Genomic DNA, 26179 nt, shown 5'->3' with positions numbered 1-26179 from the left:
GGTCTCGAACTCACAGAGATCCGCCTGCCTCTGCCTCCCGAGTGCTGGGATTAAAGGCGTGCGCCACCATCGCCCGGCTCTTTTTATTTTCTTAAGTCAGTGCTTCACTGTGTAGACTTGGCTGCCTGGAACTTACGTGACAAGGCTGGTCTCAAACTCATAAGGGATCTGACTGCCTTAAAGGGATGACTCCTATCCCTAGCCCCCTTTCTCTTTTCTTTTCAGTGCCCTATCTTAAAGAGGAAGACTAGATTATTTTCTTGACCTCTTCTTTAAAACAGCAGTTCTCAACCTATGGGTTGTGATCCCATCAGATATTTACATTACAATTCATAACAGTAGCAAAATTACAGTTATGAAGTAGCAACGGAGGTAATTTAATGGTTGGGGTCAGCACAACATGAGGCCTGTATTAAAGGATTGTATTAGGACAGATCAGAACCACTGGTCTAAAACAAAAGCCAAAGAGCAGACTGGTTGTTTTGTTTATTTAAAAGGAAAACTGAAACTCTAGATCATGTGGTTTTTAACTTAAAAAAAAAAAAACCCTCATAACATGCTACTTTAAGTCCCATAAACAAAACAAAATGACCAAGTAGAGGTGTACAGGTACCTCAGCCTGGGCCAAGGGGAGATTCAAGTAATTTATGTTTTACAGCCCAATGGCTGAGAGTCTTTTACGCAGGTTGCTAAAGGAAGAATGTCACAACATAACTGGCATCACTCCCTTCTTCAAAGCAACAAGGCATCTTGAAAAACTCAATGTCCTGGTGAAGTTCTAGAGTTGGAAGCAGGCCATCATTTAACCATATAAAGATAGCTGGGTCTAGGATGAAAACTCTCTGAAGGAAAACCCGCACAGTCACAATGCAAATATTCATCCAGCCTATCATTAACTGCAGTAGGAAGAGAGGCAGCTACAGCATCCAGCCCAGAGTCACAGCCTCACTCGGTCAGGATCAGATGGAGGTTGAAGAGAAGCCCTCAGGAGGAATCCCTCTTCTCAGCCAGGGACGATGGACAGAAGCAAGGCGAGATCTTTGGCCTTCACAGATTCATTTTAGTTCTGGCAGAATGTGAGTCTTCTGGATCTGTTCCCATCATGTACTCTGGGGTCAGATAGAGCTGCTTCTCCAGAGGTCAGCACACTCATGTCTGTCTTTCAGTTAAATCTCCTTGATTTAGTAACTATAAAATTGAAAACAAATATAGACTAGGTTATAGATGAATTACAGAAGCAAGAAAACACCTTAGACTAAATGAAAGGGTTAGGAGTGGAATCGGGAATGGACTGATAAACCCAGGAAAGGGTGATGGGCAGAACTTCCTTATAATGTTTTTAATTTTTTTTAAAGATTTATTTATTGTGTATACGATGTTCCTACTGCCTGTACACCTCCATGCCAGAGGGCACCAGATCTCATTTCAGATGGTTGTGAGCCACCATGTGGTTGCTGGGAATTGAACTCAGGACCTCAGGAAGAGCAGTCAGTGCTCTTAACCTCTGAGCCATCTCTCCAGTCCCTGTTTTTAATTTAAAAAGAAAAAAAGATTTATTTTTATTTCCTTTGCAGGTATTTTGCCTGCAATTATGTTTCTATGAGGGTGCTGAACTCCCCTGGAGTTACAGTTGTGAGCTGTAATGTGGTACTGGGAATGAACCTGGGTACTTTGGACTTAACCACCGAGACATTTTTCCAGCTCCCAAAAGCTTGCTTTTGTTGTTATTTTGTGAGACAGGGTTTCTCTGTGTAGCCCTGGCTGTCCTGGAACTTGCTATATTATAGACCAGACCAGTCTCGCACTCAGAGATCTACCTACCTCTGCCTCCTGAGTAATAGGATTAAAGGCGTGTGCCACCATGTCTGGCTGCCACATTAACTGTGGCAATAAAATAACCTGAATCTACAAGTTCATCGTGTTCATACCCACCAGTCAGTAATGGAACAATCACCACAGGGAAATCAATAATGGTAGAACCAAAACTGTTGTAAAGTCAGAGTCAATCCAAAATACTGACAAGCAGGGAAGGGAGCTGTTTCTGTTACAAGTCCTGAAGCAGGAACCTGCCCATTAGAGATTCAGGGTTTCAGTAGGCTTAAAACCTTTTCTGTGGTGAAGGGAGACAGGCCTGAAGGACTCCTTCACTGATATTCCACTCTGTGCTGTTCAGTTTTTGAATATTAACTGATGAAACCAGTTTCCACCTGTGCGTGTACGTACATATGTGCATGAAGGAGGTTCATATGCCATCTACCTTGGTTTTTTTTTTGTTTGTTTGTTTTTTCGAGACAGGGTTTCTCTGTGGTTTTGGAGCCTGTCCTGGAACTAGCTCTTGTAGACCAGGCTGGTCTTGAACTCCCTCTGCCTCCCAAGTGCTGGGATTAAAGGCGTGCGCCACCACCGCCCGGCCTACCTTTTTTTTTTGAGACAAGGGCTCTTGTTACCTGAAGCTCACAAGTTTTGATGATGCAGTCACATATTGTCCGTCTCTATCTTCCCTACACTGGGATTACAAGGCACATGCTGACAAACCTAGAATTTTTTTTTTTTATTTTTATTTTATTTTATTTTATTTATTTATTTATTTATTTTTTGTTTTTCGAGACAGGGTTTCTCTGTGGCTTTGGAGCCTGTCCTGGAACTAGCTCTGTAGACCAGGCTGGTCTCGAACTCACAGAGATCCGCCTGCCTCTGCCTCCCGAGTGCTGGGATTAAAGGCGTGCGCCACCACCGCCCGGCCTGATTAGTTTTCATTCTGTTTTCTGGGTCAGCCAAGACATACAGTTGGAAGAGCTCAGAATCAATCTAAATCTCCTCGACTGGGACGATAGATCTCAGCAAACAAGCAACTGAACAAGATCCTTTTAGCTCAGATGGTTTGTCCTGTTAGCTCTCAGACTCATGACCATAGCGGGAAAAACGACACCTTTTTTTCTGAACAGGGAAAGTTTCGGATAAAGATTTTTGGCCTTTTCTTTTTGCTTAGGTGTTTTGTTGTAGTTGTTTGTGGCAGGGTCTCATCATGTAGTCTTGGTTGGCCTCGCATTCATCATGTCGACCAGGCTGGCCTCAAACTCATAGACCTGCCTGTTTCTGCCTCCCAAATGCTTGTATTAAAGGTGTGTTCTACCACACTGGCCCAATTTTGCTCCCCTCCCCTTTTGAGAGAAGAGCTCACTCTGTAGCCCAGGATATCCTGGAACTCACTCAGTAGTCTAGATTGCCTACTAACACATAATTCTTCTGGTTTCTCAGTGGTGGGATTATAGACACATGTCAACATGCCTGGTATAAAGAACTGTTTTATGGTAGTGGCACACACCTGTAATCCCAGCACTTGGGGAGGAAGAGGCAAGCGGAGCTCTGTGAGTTCAAGGCCAACTTTGGTCTACAAATCGAGTTCCAGGACAGCCAGAGCTGTTACAGAGAAACCCTATACCAAAACCAAAAAATATTTGCATGGATTATTATCGTGTAAGTAATATATTCTGATCATACTCTAACCCCAATTGACCTTACTCTTCTATGAAGCCCGACCCTCTCTTCTTTTCACGATACCAATTTAGAGTGTTTGTTACCACCTATCGCATTTTTAAGATGGTATGTATACTCGTGTTTGCATATATGCAGGAACACATGAGTGTGGAGGCCTAAGGTTGATGTCCGGTATCTTCCTTGATCACTCTCCATTTTATTTATCAGTCAGGGACTCTCAGTGAACCCAGAGCTTGCCGATTCTAGTTAGTTAGCCACCTGTCCCAGCAAATTCTGGGACTGAAGTGCCTGACACAACTACCCAGTGTTGCCATTGGTGCTTGGGATCTGAATGGGACTTTAGGTTTGTCTGGCAAAAGCTTTATCCACTGAGCCACCTCTCCATATTTTTTCTCATGTGTGGTGTGTATAGTGTATGTGAGTGTGTATTTTGTTATGTCTGTGTGCACATGTATGTACAAGTGTGGAGACTACAAGTTAATGTTGCCTTTTTCTATTGCTTCTCTACCATTTTATTTTTCATCTTTTTTTAAACCTTTCTTTTTAATTTATTCTTTGTGTTTTTCACATCATGCATCTGCATCCCATTCATTTCCCCGTCCCTTCATATCTGTCCTTGCAACCTCCCCCAACAAAATAAGATTTAAGAGAAAGAAAAAAGAAAAAAAAAAAGAAGGAAAAAAAGCAATCTTGTCATGGAAGCTGCAGTGAGTCACACAGTAAACCATTTTATCCACATATCTTTACTTGCAAGTATTCATTGTAGAGTTAGTGGTCTGTTTCCAGGCCTCTGGGTTCTGCTACACTATTGATGCTGGGCCCTCACTGGAACATTCCTCTTGGTTATCCTGTTGTTGCCCCGTATCGTGGAGATCCTGCAGCTTTGGGTCTGCAGGACCAGTCCCTTCACGTGCTCTAGCAGATCACAGATGGGATGGATGTTGGGGTGGGCCTGGGTAGTTGCAGGGTTGGTTAGCCTTCCAGCTCTCTGGCATAGGGGCCACTCTCCCAAATGCTGCAGCTAATGAGGGTCAGGGACAGCCCTCCTACTCTTATGTCCTTAGCGCCAGCTCTCCCACCTGTCTCAGGCATTGGTGTGAGTGGGGGTGGTAGGGCATCTCTCTGCTCCCTATGCTGTCACATGACAGATGAGTAATGGGGACAGCTCTCTTATGCTCACAACACAGGGGCTGGTTCACCCACACCTTTGCTAATGTTTTCAACTTTTGAAACACCTTTTCTACACTATTTTGTATGCATGGCCTTGTAAAACCACACAGATATGACATGGAATCAGCTCTCTCCATTATATGGGTTTCAGGAATCCAATTCAGATCATTAAAATTCAGATGGTGAAAAAATAAAAAATAAAAAAAAATAAAAAAATAAAATTCAGATGGTGGCAAGCATCTTTACAGATTCAGTTTTCTTGCTGGTCCTTCTCCCCATTTCTTGAAACATGGTCTCTCCTTGAATCTGGACGCAAAAATTAATTTCCTAGACTGGCTGGCTACTCCCTAGCACAGCGTTACAAATCTACACTGCCCACATCTGGCTTTAACACGGGGACTAGGAATCTGAATTCAAGTCCTCATGCTCGCATCACAGGTACTTTATCAACTGAGCCATCTCCCTAGACACTTGTGGTGTTTTGTTTTGGGACTTGCTTTGTAGAACAGGTTGGCCTCGAACTTCCAGAGATCTGCCTGCCTCTGCCTCCTGAACTCTGGAATTAAATAAGTGTCACCACTGCCTTGATATCCTCTTTATTGACCTTCATGGATACCTGCAATCATGTGCATGCGTGTCACAGAGTACAAAGAGTTAAAAATAAACTTTAAAAAAGTATGTATGAGAGTGCTTAGACCTCAAGAGTGTCCGCTCAATCTCCCAACTTACAAAACAACAGACTGCAGTAACACTGGACTAACTAATGCTTAAAGGAAAAGAAGCCAAAGTTACAGGAAGTGGAGGTTAGCAAATTTTAGATCCACTAAACTAGATTCTCAATCACTGTCCATTTAAGTCACCACAGAAACAAAGTGAGGGCAGGAGAGAGATGGCTTTACCTCCTGTGGATTTACTGCAGTTAAGACAGAGACTTCATAGGACTGCCTCCCCGTCTGCATGGCCACCAAGTGATGTGTCACATCAGTCACTGAGGACAGGGGACGTGAGGATCCTTCAGCAAGCACCTCTGTGAAACAAGAGGAAATTATCGTCAACCAATAGTGATCCATGTGCACACCCACTGCTTCAGCAAGCCAACCATTGCTTATGCTAACTCTGTTCCCTGGAAAATTCAACCCCAAGTTTTCACTGTTTCATTGCTAGTGGATTTAGAAAGTTACAAAAGGAGGGTGGGAAGCTAAAGAAACTTGGATATAAGAATGACAATTTTTCAATGTAACAATTTAGAGTAATATGTTACCTGGATTAAAACTACATGAAATAGGGCAAACACTGCACAGGCAAGCACGAGAACCAGCCCTTGCGGCCATCAGTACTGATGTTCTGAGCAGTATGTCCACATCAAGAACATGAGCTAATCCTGGCTTCAGAATTCACACTCTGTCCCTTCCTCCCTCGAATGTGCTCTCCAAGCCCAGCAAAGCTCTTCATGCCACTTCTGTCTTCTGATGTGGTCTGCACTAGTGCTGCACAGGGACCGGGTGGACTGGGGAACACATTTGGGGTCTTGTAAGCTCCACACAGAAGTTACAAAAACTCCGACTGTGAAGGAAGAAGAGACTAAAACACAGGGTCTCATACTTAGTAGACATTCATCAGGGGGTCACCATGAAAATTTTGAAAATAGTATTACAGATAAATCACTTAGCCCTCAAGCAAACTGCAAGGTTTCTTTTGTTGTTGTTTTGTTTGTTTGTTTTCTTCTTCTTCGGGAGGTTTTGTAGCCTGGTCTGCTCTTCCTTCCAGACTATACTGTATAATGAATGTTTGCTGATGTAATTTCATCTATTTCTCAATGATGTTTCATACATTTATGCTGTTTCAACTTATGGTCCCTACCTCCTACTTTTGTCTTTCCCATGGTGCCAGGCATACAGTAGGCACTTAATAAACGCATGCTGACCTCACCTGGTAAGTTTTTCAGAGAAGAGGGCCTGGCCTGTGTAACCTGGGTGAAATTTCTATACCAGAGGAGCAACTGTTTCCTAGAGAGCCCTTTCTTTTCTCCAGAAGATATGGCTTTTGAAGGTATGGAGAAATTGCTTTGTATCTCCTCTGAAAACCTGGTTATGCTCTGTTTAAATGTTTAAAAGTTAAGCTCTTCCATACTGCAACAGGAAAGACAGACACAGTTGGGCTAGAGTGCTAAGGACTACAGATAATTGTTAAGATGTTTTTCTTTATTCTTCTGTTAACATCATATTTAATCATTAAAAGAGAAAAGGTTCATTTATCCACCCCAGAGAATAAATTCAAATATTATTCAATGACACCATCATACAAGAAATAATAATCTCCTCTATTTTGGAGATACTCTACTCCTTAGCCCCGAGCTACAACTTGTTTCCCCACATAAAGAACTAGAAGTCTTACCATCATCAACTCCAAGAATAGAATTGGTATTTGGTAGACTCAAGGACTCTCCACCAAGGCTGGACTGGGAATTCATAGACACCAGGTTTTTACTGGGTACTGAAGCTTCTTCAAGCAAACTACTGCCCATTAGTGGCTCAGCTGTACAGAGAACAGGATGTGAGAGACATACAGCAGTCAAGGCTGTGCCTGGTCCTCATCTCTCTTCACAAGAAAGCTGGCTACCTCTTTCAGAACTGTAAGCTTTTGTCTTGGATGCTTCTCCCATTTCACTCACTTTCAGATAACAAGAATAAACCTACTGAGGAAGCCAATCCTTAGGGATAATTATATGTACACGTGACCACCATCTGAAGATCATCATATAATAGAGAGAGAAATAAGGACATCCTTTGAAAGAAGCACCTGAAAAAATTTTTTTTTTCAAGACAGGGTTTCTCTGTAGCTTTGGAACCTGTCCTGGAACTAGTTTTTGTAGACCAGGCTGGCCTCGAACTCACAAAGATCCTTCTGCCTCTGCCTCCCAAGTGCGCGTGTTTGGAATTTTTTAAAGAAAGACATGGAAAAGAAAAAGGAGCTCTATTAATTTTAAAGTAGGGTAAAGGCTGCCAAACTATTAAATAAAAAATGTTAAATCTTTAGTTATATAGAAATCTTTAATGCCTGTGCTCTTTAAAAGCTGGATCACAGACCGACCGTCTTGCTGACCTCAGCCTCGTCAGGGGACATTTACATACTATTTTTTGTTTTCTGAAAACAGGGTCTCAAGTAGTACAGGCTGGCCTCAAACTTGTTGAGGTTGGCCTCGAACAGCTGATCTCCCACCTCTACCTTTCACGTGCCTGGATTACAGGCATGTGCTACCATGCCTGGCTTTTTTGTTGGTTTCCTAAAACAGGGATCTCACTATCTTGCCCAGGTTGTCCTCCTACCTCAGCCTTTCAAGTGGATCTACAGCTATGAACCATTGGAGAAATTGTTATTTGTGTGTGTGTCTGTGCGCACGCATGTACATATGTTCACACACGCACACACCTTTTTGTGGTGTTTAAACTCAGGGTCTTACACATGTTAAGCAAGCATTCTACTACTGAGCTACATGCAAAGCCCTTAGTGGAACTTTTAATAGTATGTGTTCTGAGATTTACAACTCACTCATCTCATTTTTCAAGTTCCTTTATTGTTAAGGGAGGAACAAGAAAATATATGTTTTGAAAGCTTACAGATGATTATACTGTACAGCTGTTACAAACTATAAGTCTATCAAATGAAACCAAATCTCTCTACCTAGCTAGATTTCCAATTAGCCAAGAAGGCCAATGGCCTGGCTGTTGAACAGTTCTCCACAAGACCCTTCTCCTCACCAGTTTGTTCCTGTTCTTGACTCCCAGTTGTTCCTAGCTGCAAGTGGTGCTTTCTCATGTGGACATTTCTGCTCCCACTCTGAGAAAAGGTCTTCCCACAGACTTGGCATTGATGAGGTTTCTCTCCTGCAAAAAGTACTATGTTAAGATAGGACAGCCCAGAAGACAGTACAGACTGCCGATGGCAATTCAGTAGACAGAAGACTGAAGGCTGCGCTTTGGCATACAATCTCTCACAGGAAAGGGAGAAGTCTGTCCCAGGAGGGCTAGCAAACGCATTGGCTCCAGCACTTCTCTTTGGACTAAAGTCCCCCTGGCCTTCCAAAAAGACCTCCTAGTATTTATCTCCTTTCCAATAGTCTTCCATCAACCACCAGAATTTGTATCTACCTTGAGGGCTCATTACAACCCTGGGTTCGTAATATCCCACATTCTATTTCCTTCAAGACTCAAGATCTTCAACATTTGCAAACAGTTTCCAAAGCCTTATTGTTTTTTCTTTTCTTTTGTTTTTGTTTTGTTTTTCGAGACAAGATTTATCTGTAGCTTTGGAGCCTGTCCTGGAGGAACTAGCTCTTGTAGACCAGGCTGGCCTTGAACAGGTGTGTGCTTCTACAGCCCAGCTGTATTACGCTTCCTGGCTGTACTATTTTTTCAGGTTTATTCATATGAGAATGTGTGTGCTTCTCTGTGGGTTTATGCATCACTTAGATGCAGGTGCCAGCAAAGGCCAGAGGGTATGAGGTCTCCTAGAATTGGAGTTACAGGAGGATGCAAGACACCTCTCCAGCCCTCTGTTCCATGTCTGTGTACTAGCTATAAACAACCCCCAAATAAATCAAGAAACCAATTTAATTTAATCAGAAGGAACCAAAGCACCAATCCCTTACTCTGAAAGCTCACAATGGAGACCAGGCACAGGAAAGCAAGTCAACCATCTCAGAACTTGGGGAGCTGAGGCAGAAGGATGCTCCAAGTTCAAGGCCAGCCTGGTATATGTGGCTTATTCCAGTCCAGGCCTGCTTGAGCAAAGAAAAAACCAAGAGCAAGCTCATAATGAAAAGCATTTTATTTCACTTGCCATTGACTTGTGCAAATGATCAAACTGCTCTACTTCACGGAGAAGAGTTCCAACGAAAGTAGCTAATGTGAGAGAAAAGAACTAAGGGAACTACAGTTACCTAGCAGGGGAAGGGGTGAGAGCGGACCCTGCGCCACTCATCAGTTCTGTCAACCAGACTGTGTGTGGGTTTAATGGGACATAAATGAAGCACACAGTATCATATACAATGTATTTTTGCCCCGAATTTTGAAGTTTTGAAGCTTTTAGAGCCTACTTCTATTTTTTTTTTTTTTTTTTTTTGGTTTTTCGAGACAGGGTTTCTCTGTACTTCTATTTTTTAAACGACAGGAAAACAAGCTGTAAAACAAAAGCAGGTGCTAGGAAACAACTCAGTGGCAGAGTTCCTGCCCAGATCTGGGTTCCATCTCCACACTGGGGGAAAAGACATAAAGGAGGCTGACAAATTCAGAAGATGGTACTCCTATAGGACCCCAGTAACACAGTTCTATGATAAATCTACCAAACAAACAACAGTATAAAAAAATTTAGGTTCAAGCCGGGCGATGGTGGCGCACACCTTTAATCCCAGCTCTCGGGAGGCAGAGGCAGGTGGATTTCTGTGAGTTCGAGACCAGCCTGGTCTACAGAGCTAGTTCCAGGACAGGCTCCAAAGCCACAGAGAAACCCTGTCTCGAAAAAAAAACCAAAAAAAAAAAAAATTAGGTTCAAAAAAGATTTACTAGCCAAGAGTAAGCAATATTAGATCCTAGGGGATCTTTATTTAAAGGAACCAACTTCTGGGTTGAGGCTATAGCTCAACAGTTAAATGCCTGCCCATTATGCAAGAGGCTTTGGGTTCAATTTCCAACATGAAATAATTTTTTTTAAAAATATCTATCTATCTATCTATCTATCTATCTATCTATCTATCTATCTATCTATCTATCTATCTATTATGTATAAAATATTCTGTCTGCGTGTATGCCTGCAGGCCAGAAGAGGGCACCAGACCTCATTACAGATGGTTGTGAGCTACCATATGGTTGCCGGAATTGAACTCAGGACCTTTGGAAGAGCAAGCAATGCTCTTAATCACTGAGCCATCTTTCCAGCCCAACATTAAATAAATTTGAAAAATTTAAAGATAAGCCGGGCAGTGGTGGTGCACTCAGGAGGCAGAGGCAGGCGGATCTCTGTGAGTTCAAGTCCAGCCTGGTATATAAGAGCTAGTTTCAGGACAGGCTCCAAAGCTACAGAGAAACCCTGTCTCAAAAAAAACAAAACAAAGTTTGTGGCTTTTTAACTTAACGAAGAAAAGGTGTATCTTAACTGAAAGTAATTCAAATCAAATTTTAAGTCAAAATAATGGGGGAAGGTATAATAGCAAATTAATTTTTGTAGCAAAAGTTCAAGTGAGATTCCTTAAAATTAATGTATTTTTTATGTCTGTGTCAAAAATCAACAGCTAAAATTGGGTGTGAATGATCAAACAAAAATTTCATTTAGAAAATAAATAAGAATTTAAAGATAAATCAATTGAAGTAATTTTGGAGACAACTGGACAGAACATGGACTGAATATAAGAGAAAAGCAAGAAGTTATTTTTAAATTTAAAAGGTATTAAGAAGTCATCTTTTTATATTCTTGTATATATCTGGCTGTACATCTGACATAGTTTATATAACCAGTACAAGACAGCGCTAGCAATACACATGTGAAGTCCACATCTGGCCCACAAGCTATCAGTCTGCCACTTTGACTTGGAACTTGTCATCATATTAAAACAGCCCAGGAGCTGCAGACAGCTCAATTGGTAAAATACTTGCCTAGTATGCAGAAAGCCCACACTTACAGTCCCAACACCTGGGAGGTGGAGGCAAGATGATCAGAGGTTCGAGATCATACTGTGTGTGCTACATAAGACTTGTCTCAACAAAACAGAAAACAAAACATCTGCAGCACTGAGATCTCAACTATGACAGTCTCATCCCTGACTGACTATACATCTCCACCTCCCTAATGCTCACTGAAGTGCTTTGCTGTAGTCATCAAAATCAAGTCTTCTTGCCTCCACCTCCTCAGTGCTGGTTTCTGGTTGGGAAGATGGGAAAGGAGGGAAGGGAGACAAATACCACTTCAGATTTTTCCAGTAAGTTTACAAAGTCTGGCCTCTATAGAAGATTTTCACAAAGTCTGAATGACATTTTTATCAGGGGAGATTAGGTCATCTGCATAGAATGAGCAAGCTGACAGAATCACAGGGAATTTAATCATACAAAGCAAAAAACAGGTCAGTAGGTCTTTTCTTCTCCATTGCTAGCTCCCAAGAAGTCCTACTGGGCAGTGTATTAGAATGGAGACCGAGCAGGGTGGCCATGCCTCCTCAGAAAACATGAACACCATAGGTCTCGCTGCCACTAACATCAGCCTTCCCACTGTGCTCAGGATTTTGGAACCCCCCTCCCCAGAGGAATGAAGATGTCAATACTCCATATCAATATGACACATAAAAGATTCAACACAGATCTCGGAAAAAGGTCTGCCTAATGCAAATGTAAACCTGAAGAGAACAGGAGCGCTGAGGAGAAAATCTTTCCAATATAATTATTAAGGGCCTTAATCTCTCAGTGTCGAGCTTTATCATCTTAGAACACTGCGCACTGCCTTCCCACCCTTGTCTTTTGCTGTTTGCAGTCTATGAACAGCACAGGCTCTAGTACCTGAGTGAACTACCAGGTGCTTCCGGAGACTGGAATACTCTGCAAAGGAACGGCCACATCCCTGGGCTTCACACAGGAAAGGCTTCTCTCCTACAGGCAGACAGTGAGACACAGGCTCAGCCTTCTGAGAACTGACCATTGTCGTGCTCTGCTTTCTTTAACTTATGCTATGCAACGTCAACAGGGCACCCAGCAAATGTTGTCTCCCAATGTTCTGGAATACAGACCACCAGAGAGTCTTCCAATTTTTTATTCAAATTTCTTCCTTGGGATAAGTACCATGTACTATTTCAAGAACACTAAAAAGAGAATTATTCATTCCCTAACATACTGGAAGGTTATGCCATTTGGAGGGAATTTTATCTAGAACAATTGTTGTTCTGAGCCCGGCTAGCTCAGTCAGTAGAGCATGAGATTCTTAATCTCAGGGTCGTGGGTTGGAGCCCCACGTTGGGCGCCATTCTATAGTGGGGAGCAGGGCAGCTTGGACTGTACTTTGTAAATGAAAGCATACCTTCCTGACACTTGTGCAGGGACAAAGAGTGGCACAAAAGCAGGGAAGAGGTACTAAGTTCAGTGTTTAAGTTTTGCAAAACACATTTCTGACAAAGGCTCCAAAGGCACCTATAGTATCTCAGACTAAAAAGCAAGGAATCTTTACTTTGCTCCATCCATTCTGACATTTATTCTATTTCTCATATTGCAAGCTCTCACAAGAAAGCAAGCACCCCAAGTTCAGGGGTTGTATCTTAGCTCATATTTAATGCTCTGTAACATTTGTATGGCTCAATAAATGCAACCATACAACGTTCAGAGAGACTGGAAAACAGGCTGACTCGTTCATTATCTCCTGGTGTCACTGCTATCTAGGACAGCCTTACCCTTCTTCCTACCGGTCAGGCTTATGGAGACAGAATCGACACTGTCCATTCCTCACACACAGATGAGGTTGGACACATTGTACTGACAATGAAGAGAACGCACGAGACACTGAAATGAAGGGAATCTTTCTTCAACACTGCACCTCCATTTCTCCTCCCATATTGCTTTCCTAAGTAGAAGCGGCAGCAAGCAAGAGCACCGCCATGGAGACCAATAAAGGGATGCAGAGCTGCACACCTGTGTGGATGCGGCGGTGGTTCTTCAAGTTCCCAGCTGTGGTGAACTGCTTACCACACCCAGACTCATGGCACATGAAGGGTTTCTCCCCATTGTGTGTCCTCATGTGCACCTTCAGCCTCTGCAGCACATAGAAGCTTTTTCCGCAGCCTTCTGCAGGGCAGATGAAAGGGCGCTCGTTTCTGTAGAGACATCATGAGCAACAAGACTTGAAAACACTCTGTGCTGGTGATGACAAGCCAACATTTCTACTGACTCTCAAGGCACACAAGAGACCCCAAACTTGGGTATATTAAAATAACTCTTAATATCTGAAGCATCTCTCTCTCTAGTCCTGAGACTTAAGAATTTTTGCTCTTTAAGATACGTAGATGCCAAATGTCTTATTGAAATATTTATCAAGAATGAGGTAATAAGAGATGGAAGCAGAAGAATGAGGAATTCAAAGCCATCCTTTTCTTTTTCTTTTTTTGTTTTGTTAATTTGTTTTGAAACAGGGTTCCTCCACGCACCTTGGATATCCTGGACCTCACTCTATAGACCAGGCTGGCCTCAAACTTAAAGAGATCTGCCTGTCTCTCCCTCCCGAGTGCTGGAATTAAAGGGGTACACTGCCACCACCTAAGAAAGCCATCCTTTTTGTTTGAGGCCTGCCCAGGTCACATGCCTCAAATAAAATAAGTAAATCAGACAACACAATTCTTTCTATTAACATACAAGACCCCTCAACCAGGTATGGTGATGCACACTTATCTCAGTATGCAGTAGGGTAAGGAAGGAGGATCTTGAGTTCAAAGCCAGCCTGAGCAAACAGTAAGAACTTGATTTTAAAAAGGAGGTTTGGGGCTGGGACTATAGCTTGGGGGACAGTATATTTTTAGCAAATTAAAAAGCTCTGGTTTAGATTTCAGAACAACAAAAACCAAACAGGAGGTCTTGGCATGGCTGTAAACCCAACACTTGAGAGGCTGAAATAGAAAGATCATTTAAGCTCAAAGAATTTACAGCAACTTGGGCAGCATAAGATTCTATCTAAAAACAAGTAAGAACCAGAAATCTTGGTTTTTTTCTATAGCTCAGACTTGTCTCAAACTTGCCAGCCTTCTAAAGGCCGAGATTACAGGTGTATATGTGTCACCGCACCTGACTAAGAAAGACAATCTTAGCCAGGACAACTGGAGTCCCTGCTTTCCTGAGTTTGTCTGTTCAGGGACAAGTTCCTATATGATTGGCTCACCGGTGAGTTTTAAGGTGGTATTTGAAATGAGCCGGCCACACAAACGTCCGGTCACAGCCTTCAACTGTGCACCTGAGCTTCTTTTCCACTGGAGGAAGAGGCCCAGAATCTTTGGGCTGCCCGTCGCCAGAACCAAGGTGGACATTTTCTCCTGTAACAAGCAACATATTTATAATTCAGGGGAAAATCCTACTTAGATTCAAACAATAAAACTCCTACATTTCATCCCAAGTGGTCTTTAAACCTATATATATTCATGTACAAGAGTACTCTGTATTCCCATCCAGAGAATTACCTGCAGTTATCATGTTTTATTTAACAAGACCAATTTTCTGACAAATGTAAAAATATCAAGTATGGCTTCAGAAAGCAAATTTAAAACTATTCTGTAGGAGCCAGGCAAGACAGTACAACCTGTAATCTCAGCTTTTAGTAGGATCAGGATTCAAGGTCATCCTTGATAGAGTAGTCTCAAAAAGAACCCTACTCCACCAAACAATCCCTGGTAGAGAAGTAACACCCAGAGTGGAAGCTACAGAGGTAACCTCAAGTTCTAATAATAAAGTCATGTATTTCAGCCAGCCATGGTGGTGCATGCTTTTGTTCCTATCAGGAGGCAGAGGCAGGAGGATCTCTGTGAGTTTGAGGCCAGCCTGGTCTACATAGTGAGTTTCTGGACAGCCAGTGCTACACAGAGAATCCCTAACTCAAAAAACAAACAAATAATTAAAATGCTGTATTTTAAGACAAAACTGTTGTTCTGCTGAGTTTACAGCAGATTTTTGTCACAGATGCCATTCCTAAGATTTCCATCTTCTGATTCAACTTATTCATTTCCTACCACTTGAAGGGTAAGAACAACCTTCCAATTTCCTATCTTACGCATCTTTAGTTATCCAATGTTTAAAAAAGTAAAACCACACATGAGTTTTAAAAATTTTAACCGAACTTGTATGACAGTGAGAACATCCATAGACATGCTTTCCGTAAGTAGAGACAGAGAAGAGTAAACAATGGCTCCATTCAAGTTACAAAGTCAGTTCATTCAAAATGTATGCAAGTTCTGTATCAGCAGGGGCTGCTCCTTTTCCTTTCCTCCTTCAAAATGTTGTTCCACAACAGCAGATAAAACACTCATTTATTCTGCCCCGAGAACACTGAGTTTCCCTGTATTACATACAACTTAGAAATGAGATTTGCATTTCCAAATTTCCCTCTGAAAAGCAAACAGCAGGATGCAATGCACTGTATTACATCACAGTCCCTACTGATCAAAAGCAGTTTCTGTCCCACCAAGAAATCTTTCTTTCTAATGCTATACTCTCCTTGCTATATTTACCAAGTTAACAGTAATAAAACTACGTGTTCTGGGACATATATTAGGACATAATTTCAGATGCTTCCTGCTGGCCAACATTAACATTTTCCTTAATAATACCATTCTCCATTTGTTTTTTTTTGTTTTTTTGGTTTTTCGAGACAGGGTTTCTCTGTGGTTTTTGGAGCCTGTCCTGGAACTAGCTCTGTAGACCAGGCTGGTCTCGAACTCACAGAGATCCGCCTGTCTCTGCCTCCCGAGTGCTGGGATTAAAGGTGTGCGCCACCACCGCCGGGCTCCATTTGTTAAAATGTATTTAATAAACAAAGTTAAACCAGGACAAAAGTATATATAACATAAAATTTCCCACTAACCTCAGAGAGCCAGCTAATCAGTTTCTAATGAAAGGTTTATTAAAACCCTGTGCTAACTAGAGATTGGCACCAGGAAACAATTAGAGCTTTGTGCGTTCAAATTTCTACATACATTAAGAAAACAAGGGCCAGCAAGATGACTCAGTGGGTAACGGCTCTTGCTGCCAAACTTTAAGATCTTCATTTTAAGCCGGGACGGTGGTGGCACATGCCTTTAGTCCTAGCACTCGAGGCAGAGGCAGGCGGATCTCTGTGAGTTCAAGGCCAGCCTGGTCTACAAGAGCTAGTTCCAGGACAGGCTCCAAAAGCTACAGAGAAACCTTGTCTCAAAAAACAAAAAAAATCTTCATTTTATTTCTAGAACCCACATGGTAGGAGAGACTCAACCCCCACAAAGTTGTCCTCTAATCCCTAGAAGGGGTGTGCACGCGTGCGCACATACACACAAAATAGAACTGTATTTTTGTCTTATGGGTGTTTACTTTGTATTTAGAAATATAAGACACTTGTTAAGGCTGTAAGGTAACTATCTATTTATGTATTTATTGTTTATTTTTGAGATGGGGGTCTCACTATGTAGCTATGGCTGTCCTGGAACTCACTAGATAGACCAGGCTGTCCTCGAACTCACAGGGATCTGCCTGCCCTTGCCTCCCAAGTGTTGTAATTAAAGATATGTGCCACACTCACCCCATCCCCTTTTTGGTTTTTGAGTAAGAAAAACATTCATAGAATACTTTAGATTGAAAGCTCATACCTAATTATTAAGTCTCTGCAATGGCTCAAATAGGTTAAGATATTGATCTTTATACTCTAAACATGAGAAAATTAAAATCATGCAAGGCAAAAAAAAATCAGTAAATGATGTCGTCACACCTGGACCCCAGGCCTGCACTGCTTCTCATCGGCAAACGTGGCACTATTTTCTAAACGTGAGTAGAATGGTGAAGGTTTCAGAATCTAAGGATTAGAAAAACCATCTCAGGAACCGCCCCCCTCAAATGTTTAGAATAAATAAAGGGCACTATAATGCACTATGATAGTCACACATAAAGTAATTATTTGAAGATGAACAAAAAATAGAATTTTCTGCGCAGGAGCTATTGTTTTTAAAAATGTAATACTCTGAAATTATCTGTGGAATCCCCAAGTTCTCTGAGATATTATTTAGCTTTTGTTTCTATATGATCAGCAATTAAAATAGTCATAAACAAAAAAAAAAAAATAAAATAAAAAAAAGAATAGTTAGTTATAGTTTTCCTTAGTTATGATAAAGATTATTGGAATTTTTACTTGATAACTGTTTTGTTATATGTAATTTTGCTATGTTAAAGTTAAAGCCTTCTTTTTTTTGTTTAAACAGAAAAAGGGGATGTGATGTGGGAGTGTCATATATCAATCTGTTGATTTCATTGGTTGAGTAATAAACAAGCTGCTTGGGCTCATAGTTTAGAACATAGGTGGGTGGAGTAAACAGAGCAGAATGCTGGGAGGAAGAGGAAGTGAGGTAAGACACCTCAGACAGAGACGCCATGCTCCCGGCTCCTGGGCGGACGCAGGTATAGCTCTGCTTTCTGAGGCACAAGCGACGAAGCTCCAACCCAGGATGGATGTAGGCTAGAATCTTCCCGGTAAGTGCACCTTGGGGTGCGACACACATGATTGGAAATGGGTTAGTCCAGGTGCGAGAGTTAGCCGAGAAAAGGGCTAGAGCTAAAGAGCCAAGCAGTGTTTAAATGAAAAAAAAAAAAAATAGTCATAAACATATTTCTGATTATCAGCGAAGCTCCAAACAGCTGTGTACCGACAATTCTGTGTTTAGTCTCGGTTTAGTTCTTGATAATGCTGATACATGCGGTAATAACTTAATCACCACAGCTAATGAATATACAGAAAGAGAACCAATCGAAAGGGACTTAAAATTAATGGTATGTTATGTAAATGAAGGCTTGATTGGTAATGGGAAGTTCTGACTGTACCCATTCATGATTCTTAAGGGTAACATGTATGTCTACATGTATGAACAGTGCCCATGAAGTGTGCCCAGGGGAGTGTTGTGGGATCCTCTGGAACTGGAGTTACAAGTTATGATCCACCTGATATGGATGCTAGGAACCAAACACAGTTCCTTTGGAAGAGGAGAAATCACTTTTAACTGCTAAGCCTTGTCTCAACCCCAAGATAGTTGCTAAGCTGCCAGGTGATACAGATGATTTGGGGACAGTACTCCAAAATGACCAGCAGCACACATGAAGCTCAACAGGCGTGCAAGCTGAAAAAGAAATACCACAGACTGAGACAACAGCTCAGTGGGAGAAGTGCTTGTCACACAAGCATAAGTGCATGCATGTCACACAAGTAAGGGGGCCAGAACCCTTAGAAACTATAAAACTGGTGTGTTGTAATCCTAGTAGTGGGAAGGTACTTTACCTCCATACGCATATATGTGTACACATATAAAAACATTTTTTAGAGATAATATAACCAGCACAAAGCAATCAGCTAATCAACAAAACTGCCATGAACCAGCAATATAGTTTTAGCAAAACAGTAACAACATTAACTTTATAGTTGTATTTTTACTAACTGAAAATATTTTAACTTCTTTGAGCTCTAGATATAAAAAGTTTATGCCCATGTGGGCCTTGAAAATCCTTGTGCTTCAGCCTCATGAATGCTGAGACTAAGGTTCTGTGCCACCATTCCCAGGCCCCTACCTGTTCTCTAAAGAATACTCTGTATGTTCCTTCAAAGTTGGAAACTCAGAACATAAGTTTAGCTGGTTTGGCAGACAAAGCCAAGTTATTTTATAAAATAGGACAACTTATTTTTAGACTTCCATTCTTATCAATAAAATAATTTGATTATACACAATTCAAAATCTAGCTATTGCACCACCCAAATCTCTGCATGGAAAGGCAGAAAGGAAATGCCACAGGAGCCTCACCATTGCTGCTGGTTTTTGCATTCTTTGCCAGCTGTGCACGAGTAGCAGCAATCAGACTGTCATGGGCCAACTCCTGGACCCGCAGGAACCATGGGATACTGCTGTCTGTGCTCTCACCAGAGAGGAAGTCATTCCCTGAATCCTCTGTCTCATCCTGTACAAACACGAAGTGCTCAGTTGAAGAGCCCAGACCTGGAAGAAAGACAATAATACAGGAAGGTTAGCCAACATCCTCTTAGTAGCCCTGGTACAGGACTTTGTGTCCTGAATCAAATCATTCTAGATCCTTCCTTTTCACTTCAAGTTTCTGTTCTTATAAATAATAAAGCTATCATTTTTCCATTCAGCCCACACACTTTTGTTAACTCTGCCTCCTCTTGTTTCAGAGACCTAATGTTCTTTCCTGCAACTAGGCCATTTGAAATTTTCCAATCCATGCTCAGTCTTCTCTCTTGTATGTCAGTTAAATTCTCCCTCATTAGGGCAGGAAAGAGGGCTCAGCAGTTAAGAGCCCTTGGCTATCACTATACGGGCTAGGCTGGCCTTGAACTCACAGAGGTCTGCCTGCCCCTGCCTCCCAGGTGCTAGGATTAAAGGTGTGTACTACCACTGCCCAACAACTGTATTATTGGTTTTGTTTGAGACATGGTCTCACTATGCTGCCCTGCTTCAGCGACACGTGTGTGCTAACCTTCAAAACAACTCCCCTTCTAACTTGATTTCCACCCAGTCACACTCCATTCTCTCCTCTCATCTATCTTCCAGTAAGTATTATTTTTGCAAAGGTCACCAGACAGAAATGTAATCTCACTAGTCCATCCTATAGTATTTGGAATCATTTAGTATCCTCTCTTTCTAAAATATTTTCCTCCCTTGGTTTCCCATCCGCCATTTTCTCTCAGTTCACCTTGTTATTCCATTGTCCTCTTAAATGTTCCCTTTCCCAGGGTCCTAGACCCTTTTTTCTATATATGCTTCAAACATCTCTAGAATCAAAGAATCACGATCCACGTTCCACATTTTCTGAAAGTGATGAGCAGCCCAGCTGCCTACTTATCCCAAGCCTCTCCAGAACTCTGGATTCCTATTTTTATCTCCCTCCTCAGTGTGCCTCCAATAGCAAAACACCAGCCAACTCATTAGGAACTAAGCATCCTCCCCCAAGCCTGTTCTTGCTCTCACTATCTTGATAGGTCAAGGGCACCACATTAATTCTCCAAATAAGTAAATGTTTCTGTTGCAGGATGTAGTGGCACACCAACTAACTCTCTAATCAAATAATAAAGATTCTTTGCATCTTATGAATATTAAATACTGGCTCACCTCTAACTTTTTTCCCTAAAAACTGAGTAGAGCCCAGAAAAGATTAAAACGTACCTGCTCTTGTTAGGTTAAGAAGAATAAAAGAAGTGCTATCACTTGGCTGTAAATCTTGCAACAAGTTAGGCGACTCTGGAGTGGACAGAAATTCTGGGGACTTCTGTACAGTCTGAGCCCTTGTCTCTTCTCCGTCTGGGCCCACGTTCACCTGAAGGCTCCTCAAAACAGCTGAAGACGGGACCTCCTTGGAGGAGTTAGTATGATGTGGAGTATCATCTAGTGAAAGAAAACACCACAGCTTCATGTAGCATTCACCTCCAGGGAGCTCGCCTGTTCTATCAATAGCACCTAAGACACTAAACTTCAATTAGTTTCTACTACCCTTACAAGAGTATACAGAATTCTCATATTTGCAAATACAAAAAGTGCCTTAGAATAATCACAGGGGGAAAAACAGCCTGGGAAAGCACTGAAATTCTGTACAACCATCAGTATGTTTCGTTACAGTCTGGGGTTTATACTGAATATACATAAATAATTTCAAAGACTTGCTCTAAAGAAGCTTGTTCTAAGCTGGACATAGTAGTGCACATCTTTAATCTCAGAACTTGGAAGACAGAGGCAGGCAGATCAACGTGAGTTCGAGGCCAGCCTGGTCTATAAAGAGGGTTCTACGATAGCCAGGGCTAAATAGCAACCCAATCTCAAAAATCCAAAAAAGAAGTTTAAGGGATGGGTCACATGAGACTCTGCCTCAAAACACCTCCCCTCTTTTTTTTTCAAGACAGAGTTTCTCTGTAGCTTTGGAGCCTGTCCTGGAACTAGCTCCTGTAGACCAGGCTGAAAACACCCCATCTTTAAATTCTTAAAAACAAAGCATTTTAAATGAAAACTATCATTTAAAGAAGAGAGGAGATGGGTATAATGGCTCTATACAATAAGGAATTACACTATGTGACGAAGTATTCACTATTTCCAGAGGCTTTCATTCATCTTTAAAAAAGGTAGGTAACACTTTTTTTTCTCTTTTAAACAGATGACAAATAAGATCATAATAAAAATGGACAGACTACCGTTTTCATTGGCCACTGGTCTAATGAAGTAGTACAATAATGTGAATCTTCCTAATACCACACAACCAGACACTGAATGATAATTTAAAATGGCAATCCAATGCCATGCGTATTTTACCAAACACACCAAAAATATTTGAAAAACATAAAATTCATAATAGCACTGTTCATCATAGCACAATATTGGAAAACAGTCATCAACAGAGACATTAACAAAAAAGTTGTGGTCTGTAAATATTGAAGGATACTCTGATACCAAACCAAGCTATAGTAAGAATGAACCTCACTATGACAGAGTAAAACAAGGTACAAAAACATCTAGGAAAGAGATTATATCATTCCATTCATTTAAGGGCACAAACAAGATAAAATTAAAATATAAGAGCAGTTAATTTTAGAAAACAAAAGAAATAATCACAAAAATACAAACAGTGATGGTGCATCAAAGAAGGGAAGTTTCTGTATCAAGGAGAGCGGGCCTATAGAGAGCTTGGATGATGTTCTTGTTTGGGGAGGTCCGTATACGGACAGTTCCTTATATTTATCCCTCAAGCTGTACTAATGTGGCTTTATACCTTTCTGTAGCCACCATATATCATAACAGAAAACATGAGGGCCAACAGTGTGGCTGAGAACAGGTGTGGGTAAAGCCGCTTGTCACAAAGCCTGATGACCTGAGTTCAATCCCTGGGGTCAGTAAGGCGGGAGAAGAGAACCAACTCCCACAAGTTGTCTTCTGACCTCCACGCATGTGTCATGGTACATGCATTTAACATTTGATTTACTTGATTTCAACCCTTTTGGAGATATACACACAAGTGGAATTGCTGACATATCTGACAGCTTTTGAGGAATTTCCATACATTTTCCATAATATAACAGTGTACAAGGTTCCCTTTTCTCCACATTCTTACCAATGTTTGCTCTCTTTAACCATAATCATTCTAACAGAGTACAGACTTTTTGATTCTAGTTTAATTCCCTAACTTGCTCCCACCTCTTAAAGATTCCCCATCAGTGCAAACTCGTGTGGGTATGCATGTCTATTCATGAATAGAGCCCACAAGAGGGGATTAAGCCATGTGTGTTGGCTCACACTTTAATCCTAGCACGGGGAAGCAAAAACAGGTAGACCTCTGAGTTCAAGGCCAGCCTGGTCTATGCAGCAAGACCTCCTCTCAACAAAACTGTGTATCAGATCTTTGCAGCCAGAGCCACAGATTTCCTGGAATTTACTCTGTAGACCAGGCTGGCCTCAAACTCACAGATTTCACCTTCCTCATGAGTGCTGGGATTAAAGTTGTGTCCCACCACTGCCCGGCCAGATTATTTTTTCTTTGTTACAGTTACTAGAGCGCGTGCTTACACGTTCATGCTATGCTGCAAATGTGGAAGGCAGGCGACAACTTTCAGGAGTCAGTTCTCTCTGTGTGGGTTCCCGGGATCGAGCCAGGTCACCAGGCTTGGTGGCCAGTTCCCTTTTGTTCTGTGGGGATTCAGGCTTCAGTTCTCATGCTTGCAAAGCAAGCACTCCTAACCATTTCTCCAGCCCAGGGTGGGGAAACCTGGATGTTTATAATTTATATATGTCTGTTTTTCCTGAATCTTAGAAGACCTTAAAGTCTTCACAGACCATCACTAGAAGAAGCAATCAGAATTTTAACAAACAACTGTCATCAACAGGCTAACACTGCCCTCCCCCTGTCTAGTATTAACATTCTAAACAGTCCTCAAACAGTTTAGATTTGAGAGAGGGAGGGATGAAGGGAGGGAGGGATGAAGGGAGGGAGGGAGGGAGAGAGGGAGGGAGAAGAGAAAAAGAAAAAGAAAAAGAAAAAGGAAGGAGGGAGGAAGGGAGGGAGGGAGGGAGGGATGTAGGGAGGGAGGGAGGGAAGGAAAAAAGGAAGAAAGAAAAGAAAGCCCTTTAAAATATTATACAGATCAATGTAGAACACAGCCTTTAATCCCAGTGGAGGCAGAAGCAGGTAGATGACTGAGTTCCAGGCAGTCAGCCCATCTCAAATACAAAACAAACAACCCCCCCCAAACCAAAACTTGATAAGCATTCCCTCACCCAGACCACACTTTATACTGTTACCTCTATCCCTGCAAGCCTGGTTTCTCACCCTTTCTCTGCCAATATTATTTAAGGCCACCTTTTAGTCTTGTCTCCTTGGCCTCCCAGGGGCCTTTAACACACTGATTTCCCTTGGGTCCCATGCCTCCTAGCTATGCTCATATGCATCTAACTCTAAGCTGCCATTCTGCTCTCCTTTCAGGCCTCTTGCCTGATCCCAGGTGCTGCACTGGCCTTTCTGTCTCCCACACATCCTTATCCTATGTTCAAATTACTTAGGCATGTATGACTTCCACGGGTGCTTTTCCCCATGACTCTTAAATTTTACTTTCAAAAATCAAATTATCCATTCTACTCTTGCCACAGAGTAGGCTAAACTCTTAAGACTTCTTTGTCCTATTGTAGTGAACATATTTTACCTGGTAACATTAGCCGACTGCATTCTGAGGCCTCGGTCACTGGAAGGAGGGATAAGCAAGTAATGTCTTTAGCTTCTGATTCTACTAGCCCTTGTCCCAGGGGGATGGAGGTATTCTGAACAAACTGAACCAGGAGCTGGAGAGGAAAAGAAGCAACATTGAGAAACAGGATGCTAGGAATGAATCTTAACTTTCAAGTTCACCAAACAAATGATGATATAATTCAGTCTTGTTCCTGGTCTCAGTCACATACACAGAAAAACTACACTAACCTCAAAGTGTGTGTTCTACAGAATGGCTGATAGATGTAATTAAGTTATCAAATTATGAAAGTGTATTTTAAAATGAGCTTTTTAAATTTTTAAATCAACTGCACTGTATTGATTACATCTTACAAAGCATTTTCCTGGGTAGTGGTATATTTAATCCTTGTATTAAATTCCTAGGTGAACATGTATTTCACAAATGAGGAATCAATCTGAAAACACTGACTTGTCTAAGAGCCATAACTAGTTAGAAGTTCTAGTCTTCAAAATTAAGTAATTATTTCAAATTTGGTGACTTTCCTATTATGGAACACAGATTTACTAAAATTAAGGTGGGAAAATAAATGAAATTATAAAATGCTTAAATTTCCCAATAATGTTCAGAAAGAAAATACTTTCATGTATATGTAAGATTAACAATTTATGTAAATAATACACACACATATACACCACAACTATATAATATAAATTCATTTTAGGGATATAAAATATTTTATTATATAAGCAAGCACCTTAGTATTTTGTTAAATACATAAACAGCAAATGTAAAAAATCCACAAAAGATAGAAACAGAACAGTAAAATCTTGAAGAAAACATTTAGTAACAGAAAAATTGTAAACTAAGAGTTGCAGTAAAAATCATTTGGCTCACAAAATCAAAAATGTTTACTATTAAGTCACTAGAGAAGTTGTTTTCTGAGCAATGGGCTAAGCATAAACTCTGAAAACCCACCAAAGAAAACAGCTAAGTGGGCTCACCTCTGGTTTGGACTCTAACTCATCTGATAACATTGATTCAGCTTCTGAAATCCTGTGGCTGTTCAGGGCACAGGTTCAATCTAATTCAGAGTCAATGACACCTTCCTGTTATACTCATAGCCCTTTAAGAAACATTATGGTTTTTCTGTAAGATGCTGAGCTAGGTTGGTAACCAATTTAACCTAAAATAGGGTAAAAAAGAGAAAGACACAGCATTAAGAGCAGCAGGAACATGTAACTAAATAAACATATGCCTTTATATCTAAAAAAAATCACAAAGAATTCAGCCTATAACATTTGTTTTAAAACAGAACAAGTCAATAAGTATCAAAACCTATAAAAACATTGTTTTGATAAACTTTCTACTTTTTAAGTTCTTATTTTTATTTCAGGCACACGTATCTCATTGTGTATCTCGCTGTGTTTCCAAGTGTCCACAGAGTCCAATAGGAGGTATCAGAGCCCTATGTGGATGCTAGGAATCAAACTCTCTGCAAGAATAGCAAGTGTTCTTTTTTGTTTGTTTTGTTTGTTGAGACAGGGGTTCTCTGTGTAGCCTTGCTGTCCTGGAACTCGCTCTGTAGACCAGGCTGGCTTCAAACTCAATAGAGATCTGCCTGCCTCTGCCTCAGATGCTGGGATCAAAGGTGTGCGCCACCATGCAGCATGGCAAGTGTTCCTAACCACTGAGCCATATCTTCAGTTCCCACAAAGTTTCTCCTTCTAGTGAAAGTTTTTTTTTTCTTTTTTCTTTTTTTTTTTTTTAAGACAGAATCTTGGTATATAGGCATGACTGGTCTAAAATTCACATATGAACCAGGTTGGACTCCAACTGTCAACAAATTCTCCAACCTCTTCCTCTTGAGTGCTCAGGTAACAGCTATCAACACACCTCGCTATAAAAAGGTGTTCAAGGGGCTGGAGAGATGGCTCAGAGGTTAAGAGCATTGCCTGTTCTTCCAAAGGTTCTGAGTTCAATTCCCAGCAACCACATGGTAGCTCACAACCATCTGTAATGGGGTCTGGTGCCCTCTTCTGGCGTGCAGGCATACACACAGACA

At 41.3% G+C, this 26179-nt stretch overlaps 1 protein-coding gene across 1 annotated transcript in view; it reads right to left on the bottom strand.

The window, feature by feature from the left end:
* Nucleotides 1-472: 472 nt before the first annotated feature.
* The window catches only part of Znf410 (zinc finger protein 410), a 30829-nt gene continuing 5122 nt past the window's right edge, over nucleotides 473-26179 (bottom strand). Inside the window, exons 2-12 of the mRNA XM_005343333.3 lie at nucleotides 25119-25300; nucleotides 24094-24229; nucleotides 20582-20800; nucleotides 19205-19396; nucleotides 14566-14716; nucleotides 13329-13510; nucleotides 12210-12299; nucleotides 8427-8552; nucleotides 7063-7203; nucleotides 5568-5695; nucleotides 473-1188 (exon numbers count right to left, since the gene is read on the bottom strand). Of these exons, the coding sequence (XP_005343390.1) occupies nucleotides 1150-1188; nucleotides 5568-5695; nucleotides 7063-7203; nucleotides 8427-8552; nucleotides 12210-12299; nucleotides 13329-13510; nucleotides 14566-14716; nucleotides 19205-19396; nucleotides 20582-20800; nucleotides 24094-24229; nucleotides 25119-25151 (1437 nt within the window). The 5' untranslated portion in view covers nucleotides 25152-25300 and the 3' untranslated portion in view covers nucleotides 473-1149. The remainder of the gene's footprint in view (nucleotides 1189-5567; nucleotides 5696-7062; nucleotides 7204-8426; nucleotides 8553-12209; nucleotides 12300-13328; nucleotides 13511-14565; nucleotides 14717-19204; nucleotides 19397-20581; nucleotides 20801-24093; nucleotides 24230-25118; nucleotides 25301-26179) is intronic.

This window comes from Microtus ochrogaster, chromosome 1, assembly GCF_000317375.1.
Source record: "Microtus ochrogaster isolate Prairie Vole_2 chromosome 1, MicOch1.0, whole genome shotgun sequence".
NCBI classification, from domain to species: domain Eukaryota; kingdom Metazoa; phylum Chordata; class Mammalia; order Rodentia; family Cricetidae; genus Microtus; species Microtus ochrogaster.
Note: the sequence above shows the minus strand (reverse complement) of the source record. Positions and strands in the feature narration are given on the sequence as shown.